Here is a 21,905-nt window from a genome sequence, read left to right on the forward strand (position 1 = left end):
AGTTGTCTGAATCAACTGTCTCTATGGGTCCCTACCTTACACCTTGCTGTTGCAAATGGATGTTACATCATGACAAAGACACAAATTTGAATAAAGCAAACAGTGAGGAAAAAATAGAAATTGGCTGAAGGAACATTTGAACACAGCTCATCCCATTGTCACTCAAACATCATAACCACTTATCCACAATGCCATTTCTCTAACCGGCTGCATTATATAACCCTTCTTGTCCTTGGACCATTCACTGTTTCTATTTTGCTGCTTCTTCGCCCCCCCCCCTCCCCCCCCCCCCCCCCCCACAGTCCAGTACATCTTCTTCCTGTTTTCATTCATGATCTGTATTCAGTTTTTGACAGGCTGTCCAATGGGTCCTCTTACCACTAAATCTGAGGGGAGTGCGATGGGAAGTTTCCTTCATGAGCACTTGCAGCTGCTTTATATGCCTAATGTGGACACTATTAAGGAGGCAGTTATAATGTTATGGTTGATCACTGCATAATGTCCAATACACTATGTTTAATTTACACACGGTTAAGATGTTTCATATCATGGTTTTTATAAGTCATATGGTATATCAAACATGTCCTTAACTCGCTAACTAATTAGCCCCTCCCTCTCTAAAGTGCTGTTTCTCTTACCTGCACAGTGAACCATTTCATGTCTCTCTCAATCAGTTGCTTTCTGATTTTTTTGTACATGAGCGGGAACCCAAAAGAAACTGAATCATCTTTTTTTAACTTATTTATTCACATTTAAAGCACAAACCTTCTCATGCTTTTAAAGTACTCTCCACTTGCAGTAATACACTTGTCTAATTTTTATTCCATTTTTGAAAACATGGTTGAAATTAATATTTTGTGGTCCTTGACAGTGCCTCTCTCATTTTTTCTTCACCTCAGCAACATTAGCGAAACACTTTCCTTTCATGTCTCTTTTTATTCTAGGAAACAAAAAAAGTCTCATGTGGCAAGGTCTGGTGAATATGGGGTTCAGAATTGTACAGACAGGGCTGTATGAGCAGGGGCATTATCATGATTGAAAAACTAGTCATATGACTGGCACAAATCAGGCCACTTGCATCGCACACTGTTGCGCATTAGTTTCAAAACTACCAAGTAGAAAGCCTGGTGCTTCTGAATGGACAACCACTTTCACATAAAAAACAACAACAACAAAAAAACAGCACTGTCTTAATGTTTGATTTCACCTGACGAGCTTTCTTGAGGCAAGGCGAACTTGCAATCTTCCACTCGTTTGATTGTTGCTTTTACTCAGGATCGTAAGCACAGCACCAATTTTTGTCAGCTGAGATAGTTTTTGAAAAAAAGTTTGGATCATTTTGGGACTCTTCAGTCAAAGCACATTATGCTCTCATGCGATCTCGTTTTCGTTCAGCCAATATCAGTTATGGCACGAATCTGTGAACCATTTTCATTCCCAAATCTGTCATTCTTCAATGGTCTGTTGACAATCTTCATTGATGACTGCACGAATGTTTTCAACATTTTCATGTGTTCGGGCTGCAGGTCCTTGTACGCCATTTTTAACTATTAAATCGTTCCTATTCCACTTTTTCCAAGCAAAATACAGAATTTCACCACTGCACACTGTTCACAGCTGTCACTATAAACTCTACTGAAACTAGCCCTGACGTCCTTCAGTGACAGTACTTGGCTCACTGTCTCTGAAATGTTCACTCTATGTGGTCTTAGTGGCAATTCCTTTTAGTACCCCCTGTGTGTGTGTGTGTGTGTGTGTGTGTGTGTGTGTGTGTGTCTATATATATAATCATCTGTCACAAACCATTCCCAGTTATTGGGTGCTATTTTCCCTACACAATTGTTTCATCTGTTCTATTTAAGCTCTGTGAGTACACAAAAAAGTATATAATTTACAGAACGCTTATGATACATAACTGGTGTCCACACCTGTTTCCATTGCTTCTAATACAGTTCACTACAGTTGCCCAACAAAGGTGTTTATTAGTATGTATCTGGTGAAACAGATTTATCCCAATTTTTTCACTAAATTTCACTAACTCTTTTCAGCACATCGCAACATGCTGATAGTGACATCATAATTAACATAGTACTCACTCGTGTCATCATGGCATTTGCTTGATTTTACTTGTCATGAGGTAAACTATATCACAATTCCACTGAAGTTTGCTGCAATACGCCTCCAAGCCTTGGACTGACTTTATTTGACAAATAATGGGGAAGTGCTGAATTTTAAACTACACCAGCAGCCACCAATTTACCTCTGATAATACAGTGTTGCACAGTAAGGATATTGTAGAACTTAACATTATGATGACAAAAAGGGCAAATTCAACACACATTTCCTGATGTGCGGCAACACGCCCATGTATGCCGATACACTAACTACAGAGCTCATACATGGTGCTGCCAGTACCAGACCAAAATGAGAGGGTGTGCTTCGGTTGCTGCCAGCATCTCCATTGGTCGGATAGAGACAGGTGCATGTCAACAGTGCAGCCCACTCTCACTTGCATCAGTAGTGCTCAGTGAGACACATCACTGCCGACTAGGGTTGTTCAGTGCTTTTGCTATAATGAATTTTGCCTGTTACCAGACTCAGCCTGGACTGTTTTTTCCTCTGTTTCAATCTTCACGTGCAGAAGTAATTCTGGTGTTAAGCCACTACTGTTGTATGTTCTGTACACTTGGTTGTTGTAATAAAACTGTAGATACTACAGTTTTGGTGACAAGGTTGTTTCTGCATCTGCACGTGTTCCATGAGCACAATGGCTCCAATGCTGGTTCTGTTTTTACAACAGCACCAGTTAGATTTTCTTTATCAGTTGGTTACGACTTTGCAAGGTGCCAGAGTCCTTCCACAATTGCCCTTGGCATGCCACCTTCACCCCAGCTTTCCACCATTCCAAGAGGTAAAGGAAGATTGGGACTCATACGAACAGTATTCTGTGACATTTTAGATAGTGAACCCAATTTTGCGAAAATCCTTTTTCTTGTCCTGAAACATTTGATTTGCTTCAGAAACTTGCTCTGTTAATGGACCCTGCAGCATTGTTGTTTTCTCGGGTATTTGAGTTGCTCAGTGCTTATTATCTTAAACAAATCCATATTGTGGTTTCCCACATGAAGTTTCACCAGCACAAAAGAAGCCAGGCCAGTCCTATCAAGTGTGAATAGCTGATCTCTGGGGTTTAAGTTGGAAGTGCTGGTTTATTTGTGCTCATGTAACCAATCATATGCCGGCTTCCAGATATGTGACACCGCAGTCCATTCTGCTCCAGGCAGAGGGGTGCATAGGGGTGCGATACTTTTAATAGGTCTTACAATCACGGTGGTCTTAGCTGTAGCTCAGGCATTCAAAGTCACACAGGCTGGGATTTAACAGTTTTAGGATTAATGTACACCTCAGCAATGTGTTTGGTTCTACAGCAAAGACATCATTCACTGACACCCTTGTCATTTTCATCTGATTCACAACTGGACAACAACTCTTCCAGACACAGGTTTCCCTCGTGACCTAACTATTTCCATGCATGGGCCATAGCCGCTGCCCCTACCAGCAGGTGCGATGTGTGGCTCGCTACAAACATGGCCATGTGGCAGCCATTTGTCATAGCTGCCCATGTGGTTACACCTCGGACACAGAACAGAGACTATACACTGAAACCAAGTAAACAGCTGTGTCTGAAGTCAAAGGCAGACAGACACGTTTTGTTTACTCTATTAATTGCGCATTTTAGCTACTGGGCTTACCCACAAGTAAACAGTTGTTTGATGTACTGTAAAAGTTAAAAACATTAAATGAGCAGTAGTACGAGAAAAGGCCACACAGGAAAGTAACCAGCTCGAAGAAGCTGATAGCAGTACATGAGAAAAACAAGTTTCCTGATTTTCTTGCTGTAAACAGTAAAAGCTCATCAAACTCTCCATTTCTTTCCAAAATTAAAAACGACTTGTTTCACAGTTGCACATCTCCTTCACTACTGTATATATCATCTCTCATTCGATCCTGAGGAAAATAATTGACATACAAAATTGATTTCTTTTGTGTCTTACGGTTTCATACCACAGCTTGATGAAGAAGTGTTTACTTGTTCTTTATGTGCCATAGTTACTGTAATACTTAATTTCCAAACACCCTGCTGTGCAAAATTTGAATGGTTTGCACTAAAGTGTCGTCACTGGCTACTTTACGTTTGGTTCATTTTAGGTGCACATTGCTGTATACTAAATGTAGCTAACATATCATAACTGTTTTTGAAATTGGAAGGAAAGCCAATCTCACCCTGTACAGAGAAACTGGAAGTTAAAATATTTTATTTTAGGGCACTGCCTGAGCACACCACACACAAGTTGCCTGCAGCTCACAAACAGATTACCGGTCTTATCCAAATTTACAGTATGTGCAGCGCTTGGCCTGAAGTACAAGAGACAGAAGCGAGAGTTTCACATGGCCAGGCATTTAAAAGAAAACAGCAATTTTGGTGTGGCTTGGGTGAGGGATGAGCCATTGATGGTAGCACAAGTTGTAAGCAGTGTGTGGCGTAGTAGCAAGAATGTGGAATAGTAAGGCATGGGTCACAGATTCGATTCTGTCCATGGAAGCTATTTTATCTTTTCTGTTTCCAATTTTTATGTTACTTACACTGCTAAATAAACAGAAATAATGTTTACTATATTGTATTTATTAATACTTTCACAAAACGCATGAAAAGGAAAGGCAAACAAAAATTTGGGTTTGCATACAATTTTACAGGAAGCTATAATAAGCTGTACATGAGAATGTCGAATATAAAATTAGAAGCTTTAGTTACTTTACAGTTGACGATTTACAATTAGCGGGGTCATATTTATCATAAAAACAGTCATGAACTGTTCATGGAAGTAAATGCATGTTTCTCAAACTAGTAACCACAAGTTATTGCAGTGCTTATGGCTGGAAGAAAATGAAGAAAAAGAAGACATCCTACACCAACAGTTACATAATGGAAAAGCTGAACACATCTCATATTTTGGACAAAGTTGACAGAAGTTTCTTTACGACGCTTATCAATCGTCATTTATTACACGAACATGATTTATATTAAATAAAATGTTAGAACGAACTTGCAGGTCTGGGCATAATTCAAAACATTTGTGAACAATTAAATTTTAATCAGCCTACTATCTTAATTTAAAGTAATGCCTATGCGTTACTTTCCGGTTCAAAACACAAATGAAAACTCCAGCACTGAGGTATACCCTGAAACCTCTGAAGAGTGTTCAACAACAATTGTTTCTGCTGGGAGTGAAGTGTATTTATTAGTTCACAGTCCAAGAGAGGAAAAACTAAGGAGTAAAATAAAACTGCTGCAAAGAAAGAACTGATATTTACAAAACAAAGCAGCTTCACTGTCACCTGAAGCTAAAAAGCACTGGCAGTTCATTGTATGTAAATGCAAATAGTAACTAATTTAAAAGCTCATGCGATAAGTTTTTAAGTAAAGATTCATCACAATTTGTTTCATTAGCATTTCTTTTCGTAAAAGTATTCATTTACTCAGTTAGCTTATTTCTGTTCTGTAAGAATGTCTATTTCGAGCCATAGTAGTAAGCAGCTATCATTTCACGTTTACTTGGTTTCAGTATGGCTTCATGCAAATCAAAGGTGTCACCCTCAACTTTCCTTTCCATCTACTCTCTATTCTGTGCCCCAGATGTGGACACGGAGTTTCTGGAGTGTCACAGCGTCACACCACTGTGCAGCTGGGACCTTCACGTTTCTCTGCAAGATTTTATGTTAAGCTGCTATTCCATTTCCCGGTTGATAGCAGGGTCCTTTGTCTCTCCAGTGAATCTTGAAACCTATCACTGCTTATGATGCCCTTCTCTGCCCTCCACCAATTGTCGTTCAGTCAGTTACAGCGATTGGCCAATCCCTGATCAAAGCCAGGCCCGATCAACACTGAGAATGAACATTTCATGAAAGCAGTAACGTTTTTGGCTGTCGCCATCACAATATCTGAAAACATTTCTGGTTTTGATGCAGTCACAGTTTTTGGGTTTCAAATTCAGCACGCTGTGCATCTCATTTCTGACTCCACCCTATTCCAAGCATTGGATCACCTCTGCCATGAGTTCTGACTCCAACCCGTTCCAAGCACTGGATGACCTATGCCATGAGTTAGGGTCTCTTGTTTCTGCTGGGATTGGATGCTGCCAAAGACTACAAGGCCCACATAACCCTGAAGTTGACAGCCATTGCAAGTTCTGTCATGTACAGCCTATTCTATTTTCCCTGTAGCAGGGTTTCAAGGAAGAACTGGACAGGTTGCACAGCCAGGGCATCACTGAACCCATTCCTTCCAGCCAGTGGGCTATGCCTCTGCTTGTTATCCAAAAGACTATGAGAGCATTTTGTTTGTGGGGAGATTTTAAATCTGCTGTTGATGTGCAATCAGTTTTTATGACCTGCAGAAATACTTGTGAAACTGCCTGGTAGTGAGTGTTTTTCAAAGACTGACTCGGTGGAGGCATACCTGCAGCTTCAGCTAAATTCTTCCTCTCAAACAGATCCCAGTTACCAACACCCCGTTTGGGTTGGACTGTTATAAACACCTGCCATTCAGCATCATGAGTGTTCCCACCATTTTCCAGAGATTTTTAGAATACTTAATGCATGGCATTGCTATCTGTGCAAACTATCTTTTTGACATTATTGTTATGGTTTCCTTACAGTTGGACCATATCGCTAACCTACAGATTCTGTTCATTAAATTGCAAGAGGTGGGCCTACACTACAATCGAGTTAAAGGTTTCTCAGGTAGAAATCGAATATTTGGACCACCTCCTTTCGAAGGATGGCATCAAACCTATGACATGCCACATAGCAGCAATCAATAACCTACCTAAACAGCAGAACCTGAAGGAACTCCAATTGTTTATGTCCAAAGTCAGTTATTATTTGAAACTTCTACCTATCAAAGTGGACATCATTTATCCGTTGCACAAGTTGTGTAAAGGAGGGTGCTCCTTTTGTTTGGTCTGTAGACTGCGACAGTATTTGCCCACATAAAATCACTGCTGAAGACATCATGCCCTGCCTCATTAACTTGACATTGGGCAAACTGCTTGTGCTTGCAACAGATGCTTCCCAACATGGTGTCTGTGCAGTTCAGAGGAATGCTGACACTTCCAAACAGCCTATCACATTTGCCCCCAAAACACTGACAGCGACTCAGTGCGAATATTTTCATATAGAAAAGAAAGGCTCAGCCTTTATGTACACAGTCCAGAAGTTCCATGTTTTCCTCTACAGCATCAAATTCCACCTCATCACTGACCATAAGCCACTCGTGGCATCCTTTGGCTCCTGTTCGCAACTTCTGAGCAGGACTGCAGAAGGATTCCATCACTGAACTTTGTTTCTGAGTGAGTATCACTATGAGATTCATTATACATCTGCGGCATAGCATGCTAATGCAGACCTGTTGTTACACTTGAAGGGACGCAACCCAGATTTTGACGAAAGCCAAAGAACTTGTCCCCCCTCCCCCCCCCCCCCCCCCCCGATTGATTATCACTTCCAGCACATGGTGGTTAGACAGCCTGTAAAGGTCCATCACGAAGTACAGCCCACTTGGAAACATCCCATACTCCGATACAGATGGTTGATTTTTTGTACAATGGTTGGCGCAAGTGACTGCCCACCAAGGAGTCTGCTCCACTTTGCAATTATTTCCTCCTCCACCATCAGCTGGAGGTAACTGATGGCACTCTCCTCCTTAGCACTGATTCAAGTGACCCCTGGCTCATCGTCCCTCCGGCCCTGTGGGCTTGTATCCTCCTCCTCTTACACTGTGGCCTATGGGGTATGAACTGCATGAAGGTCTTCCATGACATTTTGTCTACTAGCCTGACATCGTTTTGACGATTGAGAAGAATGTCCATGTGCCAAACAGCAGGTGGCCAACACCGAGTCAGCCATGAGCCATGGGGCTGCTTCCACCTTGACTTTACGGGCCCTTTCTGTAATTCTATGGGGTTGGTGATAGCTGACGCATGTCCAATTACTCATATGTCCTCCATATGCGCTGCATCACCACAGAAGCTACTGTGTAGGCTCTCAACAAGGTCTTTGGGATTTACGGGCTGTTCGAGATGATTGTCTACAATAATGACCCACAGTTCATATCTACATCTAAATGATTACTCTGCTATTCACAATAAAGTGCCTGGCAGGGGGTTCAATGAATCACCTTCAAGCTGTCCCTCTACCATTCCACTCTCGAATGGCATGCAAGAAAAATGAGCATTTAAATTTTGCTGTGGGAGCCCTGATTTCTCTTATTTTATCGTGATGGTCATTTCTCCCTATGTAGGTGGGTGCCAACAGAATGTTTTTGCAATTGGAGGAGAAAACTGGTGATTGAAATTCCATGAGAAGATCCCGTCACAACGAAAATGGCCTTTGTTTTAATGATTGCCACTCCACATCATGTATCATGTCTGTGGTACTATCTCCCCTACTTCGCAATAATACAAAACAAGCTGCCCACCTTTGAACTTTTTCGATGTCATCCATCAGTCCCATCTGATGCGGATCCCACACTGCACAGCAATACTCCAGAATAGGGCGGACAAGCGTGGTGTAAGCAGTCTCTTTAGTAGACCTGTTGCACCTTCTAAGTGTTCTGCCAATGAATCACAGTCTTTGGTTGGCTCTACCCACAACACTATCTATGTGATCGTTCCAACTTAGGGTTGTAATCCCTAAGTATTTAGTTGAATTTACAGCCTTTATATTTGTGTGACTTATTGCATAATCGAAATCTAGCAGATTTCTTTTAGTGCTCATGTGAATAACTTCATACTTTTCTTTATTCAGTGTCAACTGCAACTTTTCACACCATACATATATCTTATCTAAATCATTTTGCAATTCGTTTTGGTCATCTGATGACTTTAGAAGATGGTAAATGACAGCATCATCTGCAAAAATCTAAGACTGCTACTGAGACTGTCTCCTATGTCCTTAATATAGATCAGGAACAATAGAGGGCCTATAACACTTCCTTGGGGAACAATGGATATTATTTCTGTCTTACTCGATGACTTTCCATCTATTACTACGAACTGTGACCTTTCTAACAGGAAATCATGAATTCAGTCGCACGACTGAGGCGATATTCCATAGGCACACAGTTTGGTTAGAAGACGCTTTTGATGAACAGTGTCAAAAGCCTTCTGGAAATCTAAAAATATGGAATCAATTTGACATCCCCTGTCAATAGCACTCATTACTTCATGAGTATAAAAAACTAGTTGTGTTTCACAAGAATGATATTTTCTGAATCCGTGTTGACTATATGTCAATAAATCGTTTTCTTCGAGGCACTTCACTTCATAGTGTTTGAATACAGTATATGTTCCAAAACCCTACTGCACTTCGACATTAGTGATATAGGCCTGTAATTCCACAGATTACTCCTACTTCCCTTTTTGGTTATTGGTGTGACTTGAGCAATTTTCCAGTCTTTAGGTACGGATCTTTCTGTGAGCAAGCGGTTGTATATAATTGCTAAATATGGAGATATTGTATCAGCATACTCTGAGAGGAACCTGACTGGTATGCAATTTGTCCCAGAAGCCTTGCTTTTATTAAATGATTTAAGCTGCTTTGTGACACCGAGGATATCTATTTCTATGTATCTCATCTTGGCAGTTGTTCTTGACTGGAATTCAGGAATATTTACTTTGTCTTCTTTGGTGAAGGAGTTTTGGAAAATCATGTTTAATAACTCTGCTTCAGTGGCACTGTCATCAGTGACTTCACCATTGTTATTGCGCAGTGAAGGTATTGATTGTGTCTTGCCACTAGTGTGCTTTATGTATGACCAGAATCTCTTTGGGTTTTCTGCCAGACTTCGAGACAGAGTTTCATTGTGGAAATTATTGAAAGCATCTCACATTGAAATACGCACTATATTTCGAACGTCTGCAAAACTCTGCCAATCTTGGGGATTTTGTGTCCTTTTAAATTTGGCATGCTTTTTCCACTGCTTCTGCAACAGTGATCCAACTCGTTCTGTGTACCATGGGGGATCAGTACCATCACTTATTAATTTATGTAGTATATATCTCTCAATTGCTGTCTATACTATCTCTTTGAAATCATTCCACAACTTTTCTATGCTTACACATCAGATTGGAAGTACTGCAGACTGTCTCTTACAAAGGCGTTAAGAGCATTTTTATCAGCTTTTTAAATAGATATACTTTTTGACGGTTGTAGGAGTTACGCTATTCAGCCTAGCAGCTATTGCCTTGTGGTCACTAATCCCTGTATTCGTCACGATACTCACTATTTGTCCAGGATTATTTGTTGCTAAGAGGTCGAGTATGCTTTTTGCAACCATTTACACTTTGAGTGGGCTCATGAACTAATTGTTCAAAATAATTTTCTGAGAAAGCATTCAGTACAATTTCGGATGATGTTTTATGCCTGCCGCCAGCTTTAAACGTATAATTTTTCCAGCATATCAAGTGTAGATTAAAGTCACCACCGACTAAAATTGTATGAGTGGGGTACCTATTTGAAATGCAACTCAAGTTTTCTTTGAACTGTTCAGCAACTATATCTTCTGAGTCGGGGGGTCAGTAAAATGACCCAATTAATAGTTTAGTCCGATTGTCAAGTATAACCTCTACCCATACTATTTTGCAGGAACTATCTACTTCGATTTCACTACAAGACAAACTACTTCTGACAGCAATAAATACTCCACTGCCAATTGTATTTAATCTACCCTTTCTGAACACTGTTAGATCGTTAGAAAAAATTTCTGCTGAGCTTAATTCCAGCTTTTTATTGGTGTTGTTTTACGATATCTGCTCCCGCTATCTTATTACCCACTTTGTGTAAGCATGAAGCATACAGCACAGTTAAGAAGTGCTTGACTGACTCTCAAAATACTTAGTGTTGCCTCTGTTTTTCAGTATCTAGGACCACACCACTGCATGGCAGAAGCCAGGTGGAGGTACTCTATAGCTGGCAGCTCCTGACTCTGCTGCACCTGCTGTGCCACAGCCTGAAGTGTAAATGCACCCATTACGATACACTCTGGTCAGCCGTCTGGGCATGTACTTTCGGTTGGGGACCTGGACGGGCACTGGCAATGGTGCACACTCAGCAAATGTTCACCGTGGATACTGGTGAGGTGTCGCTCTCCCACCATCAGAATCAGTTGCATCCACAGTGGAGAGCTAAGACACCCCACCTGCAAGCACAGCTCCTGAGGCCTGAGGCGCTGCCACTCGAGGAGCTGATTGGCACCAACAACGTCAAGATGTTTGATGGAGGCCACGAGGATGTGGCCCTCCCACACGAGCACACGTCGAGCCTTGCCCGCCACCCCCCCCCCCCCCCTATCGTATTTATAGCCCCCGTCCCACATAGTGTGTTTCCCCTGTTACCCATATGCACTGCTATGCTCAGTTCACCATCATACAGGTCCCTCTGGCCATATGCACAACTGGGGCAGAGACAGCTGACGGCCCAACCCTGCTACGGTGATGCCTCATCAGAGACTGATGAGTCAGTGGAGGTGAAGTCATCAACACGCACCTGCAGCCATGCTGCTGACACAGAGTCACTTTGCGGACCATGTGGCCTCTTTGGCCAGATTAGTTTGTAGCCAACAGCCCTGCCAGTTTGGCTCTCTGCCTTCTTCCATCAACAACTGGAGTGCCACCTCCCTGAAAGAGTTTTTTTTTTTTTTTTTTTTTGGGGGGGGGGGGGGGGGGGGAAGAAGGATGTGGCAGTGTGCACACATATGCAGTCACCACAACCACAGAGCTCATTTCTTGTGCCACCAGAGAGAGACCAAAATAAGAGCACATGTTTCGCTTGGCTGCTAGCACGTTTGCTGACCACATGGAAACAGCCATACATCAGCAGCACAACTCAGGCTGTCTAGCATAAATGGTGCTTAGTGAAGGTTCTCCTTACCATCTAGAACTGTTCCATGATTTTGCTATAACTAACTTTGCTTATTAATGGACTCTGCCTGGACTGTCCCTTCTTCTGTTTCAATGTTCATGTGCAGGTGTAATTCTGATGCTAAGTCAATGCTGTTGTTATGTTATGTGTACTTGGTTCTTGTAATAAAATTGTACATCGTATATAAAATTATCTGTTTGCAAACACATGCAAAACTGATTGCCTATAGAACTACAAAAAGCTGAATACTGTAACAAGCATTACCATTCCTGCCTTTAGTCAGCAATCCTCTGGCTCTATGGACTGCAAAGAAAAGAAAAGAAGAAATTATTACATTGAACATCCCACTGTACAGTGTAATTGATGACACAGAACAGTACAAAGCATGTGACACTCCTATTTACAATGAATAGTGTGGTTATAATTAAACTTCACTACTAACGGGCGGTAGTAGGACAATGAAACTCCGTGAAAACATTTATAAGGACATGCACAAGAGAAATAATGAATAAATCATTGAAAAAAAGAAATTTTAATTTCCACATGAGAGATTAACACTCATTAACTCTGTACCATGTGTACATTCCTTGTCACGGCCATCTGCATCCATGATAGCCTGGAACTGCACTAAAATTTGCTCTTGTGCTGCCCATAACACCTCAGATGGGATATTGGTTATCTTCCCCACTATCCCTATCTTTAACCTCTAATGTATGTTAGTGTCTCATTGATAAGCCACGTCCTTCAGGAAACCTCGGGAGCCAGAAACCATACGAGTTCAAATCTAGTGGTGTGGGTGGCCACGCAGTTTGTAGTGAAGGATCAATGATTCGGTTTTCTCCAAATGTGTTACAGAGTAACCGAGTGACCTCACAAGCAATGTGAGGCAGAGCTCTATCATCCATCAAAACAGTTGAGTCCAAAGCATCTCCTCCCATAGAACAGGGACCATATGTTTGCAAAGCAGGTCATAGTAATATGTCCTGCTCATACTGCATGTCCTTGGTCCTTAAGGTCAGAGTCCCTCAATGAAACATGGACCAATTATGAACTGTTCCATAAAGCCACACCACTTGGTGATGCGTTCACTATGCAGGGGAACTTAATGAATTTTTTTTTTTCCGGTCATGATCCCCAAATGTGACAGTGTTCCCGTATTCCCTTCATGTGTAGATTCTCACAAAGGGCAGCACCACTATTTTTGTTGTTCTGAGAAAACAGCTTTATGATTAAAGCCCTGCTCACCTCGTCCATATCCATGTTGACTGTCTGCAATTGTAATTCACACTGTTGTCTGATGCTTGTGTTTCTACCCTACATTGTTGTACATGTACTGGTGCCTAATGGCAACTCATGCCACTAACACTACTAACAATGCAAATCCTGCAGCAGACAGTCTGAATATCATTCCTACAAATTTGGGACTCTCAAATTTTATGTTGTTATTGTGCACTGAATTTTTCTGATACAAGCTTTAAAAGCATCTCAACCAAAAACTGACACCAAACTGCAAATAGCTAAACGCTGAAATTGTCCATTAGTGGTTAGGCACCTTTTCAAAAAATTCTGGCTGTGGAAATTAACCTAACTTAATTCAGCAGATTATGTTCTTGAAGTCGCACCAGAAAATCTAACATTTCTGAAAACAAGACCAGCCCGAATGAATCCAAACCAAGAGGATTTATAGAAACATGTGCCTGCAATAAGTGTTTCAGGACGCAGAGGTTCACCTGTGGGGTCCTGTCGTAAGTGTGTAATGCCTCATGCCTCACAATTACATACTACTCCTATGCACACTTAATCCATAGGCACAGTATCATCTTTTGCAAGTCAAATGCACTAAAAATGGACATTATTCAAACTACAGAAAAGGACTCAACTAAAGACAAAAGTTGGGTTCATTATAAAAAAGCTGTTTGAGGAACTGAGGATTATAACTGCACCATCTGTTTACATCTCCTAATCCATTATGCACATTAATAACAAGTCAAGTAATTATTACTATTGATGATCAAGGAAGAGAGAGCATGCATTGAAAGAATTAAGCAACAAATTAAAGGCAGTATTTTCTGCCAGGGACCCAAACCCCACAACAGACTGAAACTTGCTGGTAGATTAAAACTCTCTGCTGGACTGGGACTCAAACCTGGGATTTCTTCGTTCACAGGCAAGTGATGTACTATTGAGCTGTCCAAGCACCAGCCATGACCTGACAACAGACTGCCCATGGAAATAAGAGAGATAACTAAAATCAACATGTTTAAATAGGGGGTGAAAGCTGTTAACTAGTGCACACTATACGTTGAGGAATTGTGATCCAGTTTTTCATATAGAGGAAGGAGAATATGAGACAGTGAAGTCTTCAGTCCCTTGTTCATGAGGTAGGCCATCTGGAGCTAGTAATAAAATATGTTGAACTGTTCATTTGTATAACTTAGTAGCAAGGAGAAGAAAGGTCTTTCATTCATCAATGCTTTTATATGAATGGACAATCCTGAAAAAGTAAAATTGGATACAGCAGCTACAGAGACTACCCGTAAATAACAGTAATTAAGAAACAAAGTAAAAGGTGGACGATCTGACTGGCTGGGAGAGGAGGAGGGATCCCCAGGTCCAGCATGCTGTGAGAAGCATCCCATTGCCAAATTCCTCCTACTCCCCCCCCCCCCCCCCCCAAAAGCAGTTTAAAACTTCAGATCTGAGAATAAAATCTCTGCTTCATTGGAAACAGAGAACCAGTTTAATTGTATGCATGCCATAGGCCAAAGTTCTATGCAAAAAATCTGGAAGATCATTCTTGGCATAGAGAGACAGAAGAAGGGAGCATTCCATTATCCTCGTTTTGCTGTACTGATGTTCATCTTATATCCTCCTTTCAAGACACTGTCCATTCCGTCCAACTGCTCTTCTAAGTCCTTTGCTGTCTCTGACAGAATTACAATGTCATCGGCAAACCTCAAAGGTTTCATTTCTTCTCCATGGATTTTAATACCTACTCCGAATTTTTCTTTTGTTGACAAACTGCCTATTGGCTTCTGTCTCGGGTTCTTCGGCCGACGTTCATCTAATGATTTTTCTGAAATTTCGCCAGCACGAGTGGCTGGCATTGTCAAAGCTTCACCCTCCATTGCCGGTGGTGAACTGGAAGCGAGCTCGCGGCCGCAGGCTATATGTACCTGGCGCGCCAACGTCCGAGGGCTTCTCTGCGATCATTTCTGGTGCGTTTCTCCTCTTGCTACCTGCGACGGTCGTTCGCTGCAGTACGGGAAGCCAGGATCCATTTACCTTAAGGCTTTCCTCTTTCTTGTTCAAACTGTTCGTGTGTTTTTGGATTTCTACAGCTTCTCTGAACAAGCGCGTGTGATAGTGCTTCTCTAGAGACAGAACTTCCGTGTCGGCGAATTTTATTACGTGGTCGGTCTCATTCAGTGCGTGCTCTGCCACGGCCAATTTCTCCACCTGCCCCAACCTGCAATGTCGCTTATGCTCTTTGATCCTGGTGTTAATGGATCGTCCAGTCATTCCGACATAAACTTTTCCGCATGTGCAAGGTATACGGTATATTCCCGACATTGCAAGTGGGTCTCTTTTCTCCTTCGCCGATCTAAGACACTCTTTGATCTTCCTTGTCGGTTTGAAAATCGTCTTTATGCCGTGTTTGCGCAATATACGGCCGATTCTGTCCGTCACTCTGGGAATGTATGGCAGAAAGGCCGTACCCGACATTTCTTTTTCTGGTTCCTTACTTCGCCGAGTGTTTGGCTCTGTTACACTTCTAATGTAATTTGTGGAGTACCCACTGCTCCTCAGAACAGATTCCAGGTGTTGCATTTCTCGTTTGAGGTGTTGAGGCTCACATATTCGTCCTGCTCTCGTTACGAGCGTACTAATCATGCCTCTTTTCTGGCTCGGGTGGTGGTTTGACAGTTTGTGCAGGTATCGGTCCGTGTGTGTCGGTTTTCGATACACGCTGTGTCCCAGGTTTTCGCCGTCCCTTGTGACCAGCACATCTAGAAATGGCAGTTTCTTGTCCTTTTCTACTTCCATGGTAAATGTTATGTTGGCATGGAGGCTGTTCAAGTGTCTCAGGAATTCACCGAGCTGTTCTTCACCGTGGCTCCACACCACGAAAGTATCATCGACGTACCTGTACCACACCTTAGGTTTGCAAGTGGCCGAGTCCAGTGCCTGTGCTTCGAATTGTTCCATGAAGAAGTTGGCCACCACTGGACTGAGAGAACTACCCATGGCGACGCCTTCCAGCTGTTCGTAGAAATCGTCATTCCACGTGAAATAGCTCGTGGTGAGACATGCATGGAAGAGCTTTTTGATGTCTTGCGGGAACATGGAACCGATGTGCTCCAGAGCGTCGCTGAGTGGCACTTTCGTAAATAACGAAACAACATCAAAACTGACCAGGATGTCGTTTGGCGCAAGTTTCAGTTTCTTCAGCTTCTCAATGAAATGTCCTGAGTCCTTAATGCATGTGTCGGTCTTTCCCACGTGTGGTTGGAGCAGAGAGGCCAAGTGTTTCGCCAGTTTATACGTTGGTGAGCCAGGAGCGCTAACGATCGGTCTCAGTGGAACGTTGTTCTTATGGATCTTGGGTAATCCATACAGCCGAGGTGGTAGGGCTTCTGTGTTGCGCAGGTTTCTCTGTATGTCCGCCGGCAGAGAAGATGCCTTGATTAATCGATTCGTATTCCGAGTGATACGCTGCGTCGGATCTGCGCTTAGTTTTCGGTACGTCAGCCGTGGAAGAGCACGCACTGAATGAGACCGACCACGTAATAAAATTCGCCGACACGGAAGTTCTGTCTCTAGAGAAGCACTATCACACGCGCTTGTTCAGAGAAGCTGTAGAAATCCAAAAACACGCGAACAGTTTGAACAAGAAAGAGGAAAGCCTTAAGGTAAATGGATCCTGGCTTCCCGTACTGCAGCGAACGACCGTCGCAGGTAGCAAGAGGAGAAACGCACCGGAAATGACCGCGGAGAAGCCCTCGGACGTTGGCGCGCCAGGTACATATAGCCTGCGGCCGCGAGCTCGCCTCCAGTTCACCACCGGCAATGGAGGGTGAAGCTTTGACAATGCCAGCCACTCGTGCTGGCGAAACGTCAGAAAAATCATTAGATGAACGTCGGCCGAAGAACCCGAGACAGAAGCCAATAGGCAGTTTGTCAACAAGTGGCCACGAAAGCCTTAACAATTTTGTTTTCTTTTGTTGCCTTTACTGCTTGCTCAATATACAGATTGAATAGCATCGGTTAGAGGCTACAACCCTGTCTCACTCCCTTCCCAACCACTGCTTCCCTTTCATGTCCCTCGACTCTTATAACTGCCTTCTGCTTACTGTAAAAATTGTAAATAGCCTTTCGCTCCCTGTATTTTACCCCGGCCACCTTCAGAATTTGAAAGAGAGTATTCCAGTCAACATCGTCAAGAGCTTTCTCTAAGTCTACAAATGCTAGAAACGTAGGTTTGCCTTTCCTTAATCTTTCTCCTCAGATAAGTCGTAGGGTAAGTATTGCCTCATGTGTTCCAACATTTCTACGGAATCCAAACTGATCTTCCCCAAGGTCTGCTTCTACCAGTTTTTCCATTCGTCTGTAAAGAATTTACATTAGTGTTTTGCAGCTGTGACTTATTAAACTGATAGTTCAGTAATTGACACATCTGTCAACACCTGCTTTCTTTGGGATTGGAATTATTATAATCTTCTTGAAGTCTGAGGGTATTTCGTCTGTCTCATACATCTTGCTCACCAGATGGTAGAGTTTTGTCAGGATGGGCTCTTCTAAGGCTATCAGTAGTTCTAATGGAATGTTGTCTACTCCCGGGGCCTTGTTTTAACTGAGGTCAACTTATAGGTAATAATCTGCTCACAACAGATATAATCAGTATGGAGGATGTGAATACTAAAGACCCAGTAACTGAGAAGAAGAGTGAGTTTTCAGAAACATTACATGAATATGACAATAAAGGAAGCTTGCTTTTCTTCGCTTTAAGCAAGGGCATCTACATACTGAAACTGAGTTTCTCAACTTACATCCAATATACACTCTCTCATCTATGCACTTTCTGAGATAACTGATGAAGGGCTGCAGACACATTTCTCAAAGAAGTTACAGAGTTAGAACCAGCTGTCAAAGAGATCATGCCAAGAACATTAATTTTGTTGGAGTTTCAGATTGCAAGAAAGATAACAGACAAATACGGGTATGCTGCAATTCCACGGAGAGCTCTTGAAAAAAACACGAATACAGATTATATGTATGAGATCAAGGGGCTCATTGTAGGTGTTAAAAGTTGATGAGAAGGATGTACCCTACATCAAGCTTGAATAAGTTCTTGCTATTGTTCCAAGTCTGGGCACCAAGCACGTTAGAAACACAAATTTTCCAGAAATTTAGACTTTTTCAAATTTCAGCGAGTAGTAATCTGCATTTGATAGCTTTTTTGATGGTGGAATTTTTAAATCAAATAATCAGGTACTCAGACTTTAAAGTAATACTGTTCAGAAATTTATCTTACTCATAGGTAACAACACACTACAAGGTTATTAAAAAGAGAAAGTGGTCTTAAAACTTTAACTGCCAATTCATCTACATATTAGCATACCAAATTAATTTTCACTTATGAAAACAGATTCTACTTCACACTGTCCCACCTGTGACAATTCCTTTCTGCCTGTGGCAGTCTTTGATTGTAATTTTTGTAAGTAGCCTAAATATTAATACCGTTACATTCATTGATATTTCACCATGTAAGGAATTGTTGTAATTATGTGAATTCAATGTCTTCAAAAGACAATATGGACACATTTCACAGAGTTTCTGTGAAATGCTGCTGGGCATTCAATGCTATGTCCATTTGCTGTCCCATAGTGTCAAGGTTTTAAAGAGGATTAACAGCTCATTTCGCAAAGTTCTGATATTCAGTTTTAATGAGAAGGTAAAGCAACTATGCACATGATCATCAATGCATTATTAATTTATTTCTATTTATCTTTTTTTGTTATATTAGCTTTTGAGTTTTGAAAAACACAATGCAACTGTTCCACCAATGACGATGGAACCACCTGTTCCGTTTCCAGCTGAGCGAAGTTTATTTTTATCTTATCTCAACAATTATAAAGATGTTCTACTTCACATCAAACTGGCAATCTACTACCTTTCCACATATTCTTGTAATACAACATTCATTTCCCCCCTAGCTGAACTTAGATGTTTCACTATTTCTGGTTGTATGGGTGCAGCCTTAGACCTCGTTTCCCTATTCTGAGTTATATCAGACTGTTGTGAGATCTCATTTTGCTGTTAAGACAGGCATGAAATCACTAACACGAGTTGGCTCTATCCAAAGACAGAAGAATAGACCATGATGTGTGATATAACATTTTCAGAACAATGTAAGACAAATAGTGGCTTGATGTAAACTGACAACACAATCCACACCACATTCAACTCACAAGACATATAAAGTAATTAAGTATTTCTCATCCACAACAATGAATTAAGGTCACAGCCAGCCATTCAGGCAAAATGATCCTATCAATGCTTGATGTCTTCATAATGTGATGATGTGGCATATAAACGTAAATGCACATGAACAGAAAAAGAACAGAACAATAACACTACTATTTTTGCATCTATATCAGTTTTGGGAATGTGGGTTGCTGTGACACACTGATCCTATCTTGAGATCTAGGTTAGGTCAGAAGGTGATTGGTCTTGTTTATCCACTCCTAAATCCTGAAGTGTGAAGATGAAGTACTTCAACACAACACAAAGGCTTCATATTAACACACAGTGTCATTGCTAGATCAGTGGAGAACTTGCTGCGCTGACGACCTCGCCGTTTAGCGCCCTAAATCACTACACTAAATGGAAATCTATTAGTAGAAACACTGTGGTACACTTGATTTTTTGGGTGCTCATCAAAAATTATAGCATTAAAAAAAGTCCAGAAAACGCGAAATGATGTAAAACCTACTAATATGATCATTTAGACTTTTCTAAGTCATTATAGGGAATACTGTAATGATTCTCTGACTGTCACATCTGATTACATATCTTTCTCGTAAAAATGAACTTGTGTGCCCTCTCCATATAACTTCACTGCCAGCAGTTCCAGAAAGAATGGAAAAAAACGTACATAAAGCCGAAAAGAATCTCACTTTCTCAATAATGTCTAGCAAATTTGGAAATAAATTAACTGCAGTTTCTTTTCCACGACCGACTTTGTTAAGCAAGCAGTAATATTTTTGACAACAGTTTCATAACAAAAACACTTAAGTCTCGTTGCAATATATGACAAAGATAACAAACGCAATCAGCTATACTATGGATACTTTTATGCAAAGTGAAAACACATAGTGAAGCACAAAAGTTATCCGGCAACATTTGTTTCACATACTGCTTTCCATAACATAAGTAATACACGATGTTGCAATGAAACACGCGTAACGGAAGTAATAACTATCGATGAGCTGTTATACGTCCCCAATGTAGATCTACAAAATTCTTAGCAAGGGTCTGTAATTATATATCCATAATTAATGCTTTCATAGCCTCCAAATGCATAATGAACCAACAAACCTACCCAACCCAAATACATTGGTTCCGTATATACGTTCTAAAGTTGAATATCAGCACACGACACAATTGTGTTTTTACAGGACATTCCAACCTGGTAATGCATGCCATTACAACTACACTACAGCACAACAAAGCATTGCTGACGGTTATGGAATCCTAAAGGTTCATACCGTAACATTACAAACGACAACGGAAATTAATGCATCCAAACATTAAGAAATTTACACACTTCCGTAAATCAAACATAACAGACGCACCTGTAACTAAAACGTGAGTTGGACTCCACATTTTGTATTATTTATTGCCAAACTACAACACCACCTGATACTATAAACAACGCATCACCCGATGTACTGTTATCTCCACCAATTGCTCACATTATACGTCAAAACACTAAAGTGACACAATTGTCAAAGATAACACACAACTGATAGTCGGCAAATTATCGATAGTACAACTGTGGTCGAATGATAGTCTCACATGAGAAACTCCCCATCGCACAGCCCTCAGATTTAGTGGTAAGATGGCCCAGTGGACAGCCCGTCAAAAACTGAACACAGATCAAGCACGAAGCCAGGAAGAAGGTATACTGAACTGTAAAAAAAGCAAAATGGAAACAGTGAATGGTCCAAGAACAAGAAGTGTCATAAAGTAGCAGGCGTTGTGGGCAAGTGGTCCCAGGGTTGGAGCACCATGCGGGCGAGCCGTAGTCAAAACGCCTTCGATCCACTTTTTTTTTCCTTCGCAACATTATGAACTGTCCGTCCAGTCATTGAAATATTTGTTCTCTTTCTGCATTCTTGGCAGTAATACTATACATTGGTTATAGAATATGAGTCATGTGGTAAGAATACGTTAGCGCCGCAAGTAAATGTGATAAATAGTGCAAGCAGATGAGATGCCACATAGACGTCTCATAGAAATGAAAACAACAAATAAGTGGGTGTGAACTATGTTACAACAAGGGAATTCAAGGATCAAGACATCCAACATGGAACGTAATTCCAAAAACGTTAAAAACATATGTTTCGACAGAGCACAGAGAAACTGTGTGATTGTGAAAGTATTGTGTTCATTTCTTGCAGCTTATGTGAGAAACTACCATGTGGTTATAATTAAACTTTCCTTATTTAAAATGTTATAACATGGAAACTAATTACCACACGAGGACGAAACTTGGTATCATTTATGTCAAGGACATGGGGAAGAGAAATAACGCAGAATCAATTCAGCTGAAACACTTTTAATGTGGTGCTAGCAATCAGCAATACCATTACATACTGGTACCATTACTGCTACAAAATGAGGTCAATATTGGGCCATTA

The 21,905-nt window shown here is 41.3% G+C and overlaps 1 protein-coding gene across 2 annotated transcripts in view; it reads right to left on the reverse strand.

Annotated features, from left to right (window-relative positions):
- LOC126184657 (rab11 family-interacting protein 1-like) overlaps positions 1–20,973 on the reverse strand; it is a 111,267-nt gene extending 90,294 nt beyond the window's left edge. For both annotated transcript variants that reach the window (XM_049927137.1, XM_049927136.1), the window contains exons 1-2: positions 20,838–20,973; positions 12,244–12,282 (exon numbers count right to left, since the gene is read on the reverse strand). In XM_049927137.1, the coding sequence (XP_049783094.1) occupies positions 12,244–12,282; positions 20,838–20,868 (70 nt within the window). In that variant the 5' untranslated portion in view covers positions 20,869–20,973. The remainder of the gene's footprint in view (positions 1–12,243; positions 12,283–20,837) is intronic.
- Positions 20,974–21,905: the final 932 nt, after the last annotated feature.

The sequence above is a fragment of the Schistocerca cancellata genome, chromosome 4, assembly GCF_023864275.1.
Source record: "Schistocerca cancellata isolate TAMUIC-IGC-003103 chromosome 4, iqSchCanc2.1, whole genome shotgun sequence".
Lineage (NCBI taxonomy): Eukaryota > Metazoa > Arthropoda > Insecta > Orthoptera > Acrididae > Schistocerca > Schistocerca cancellata.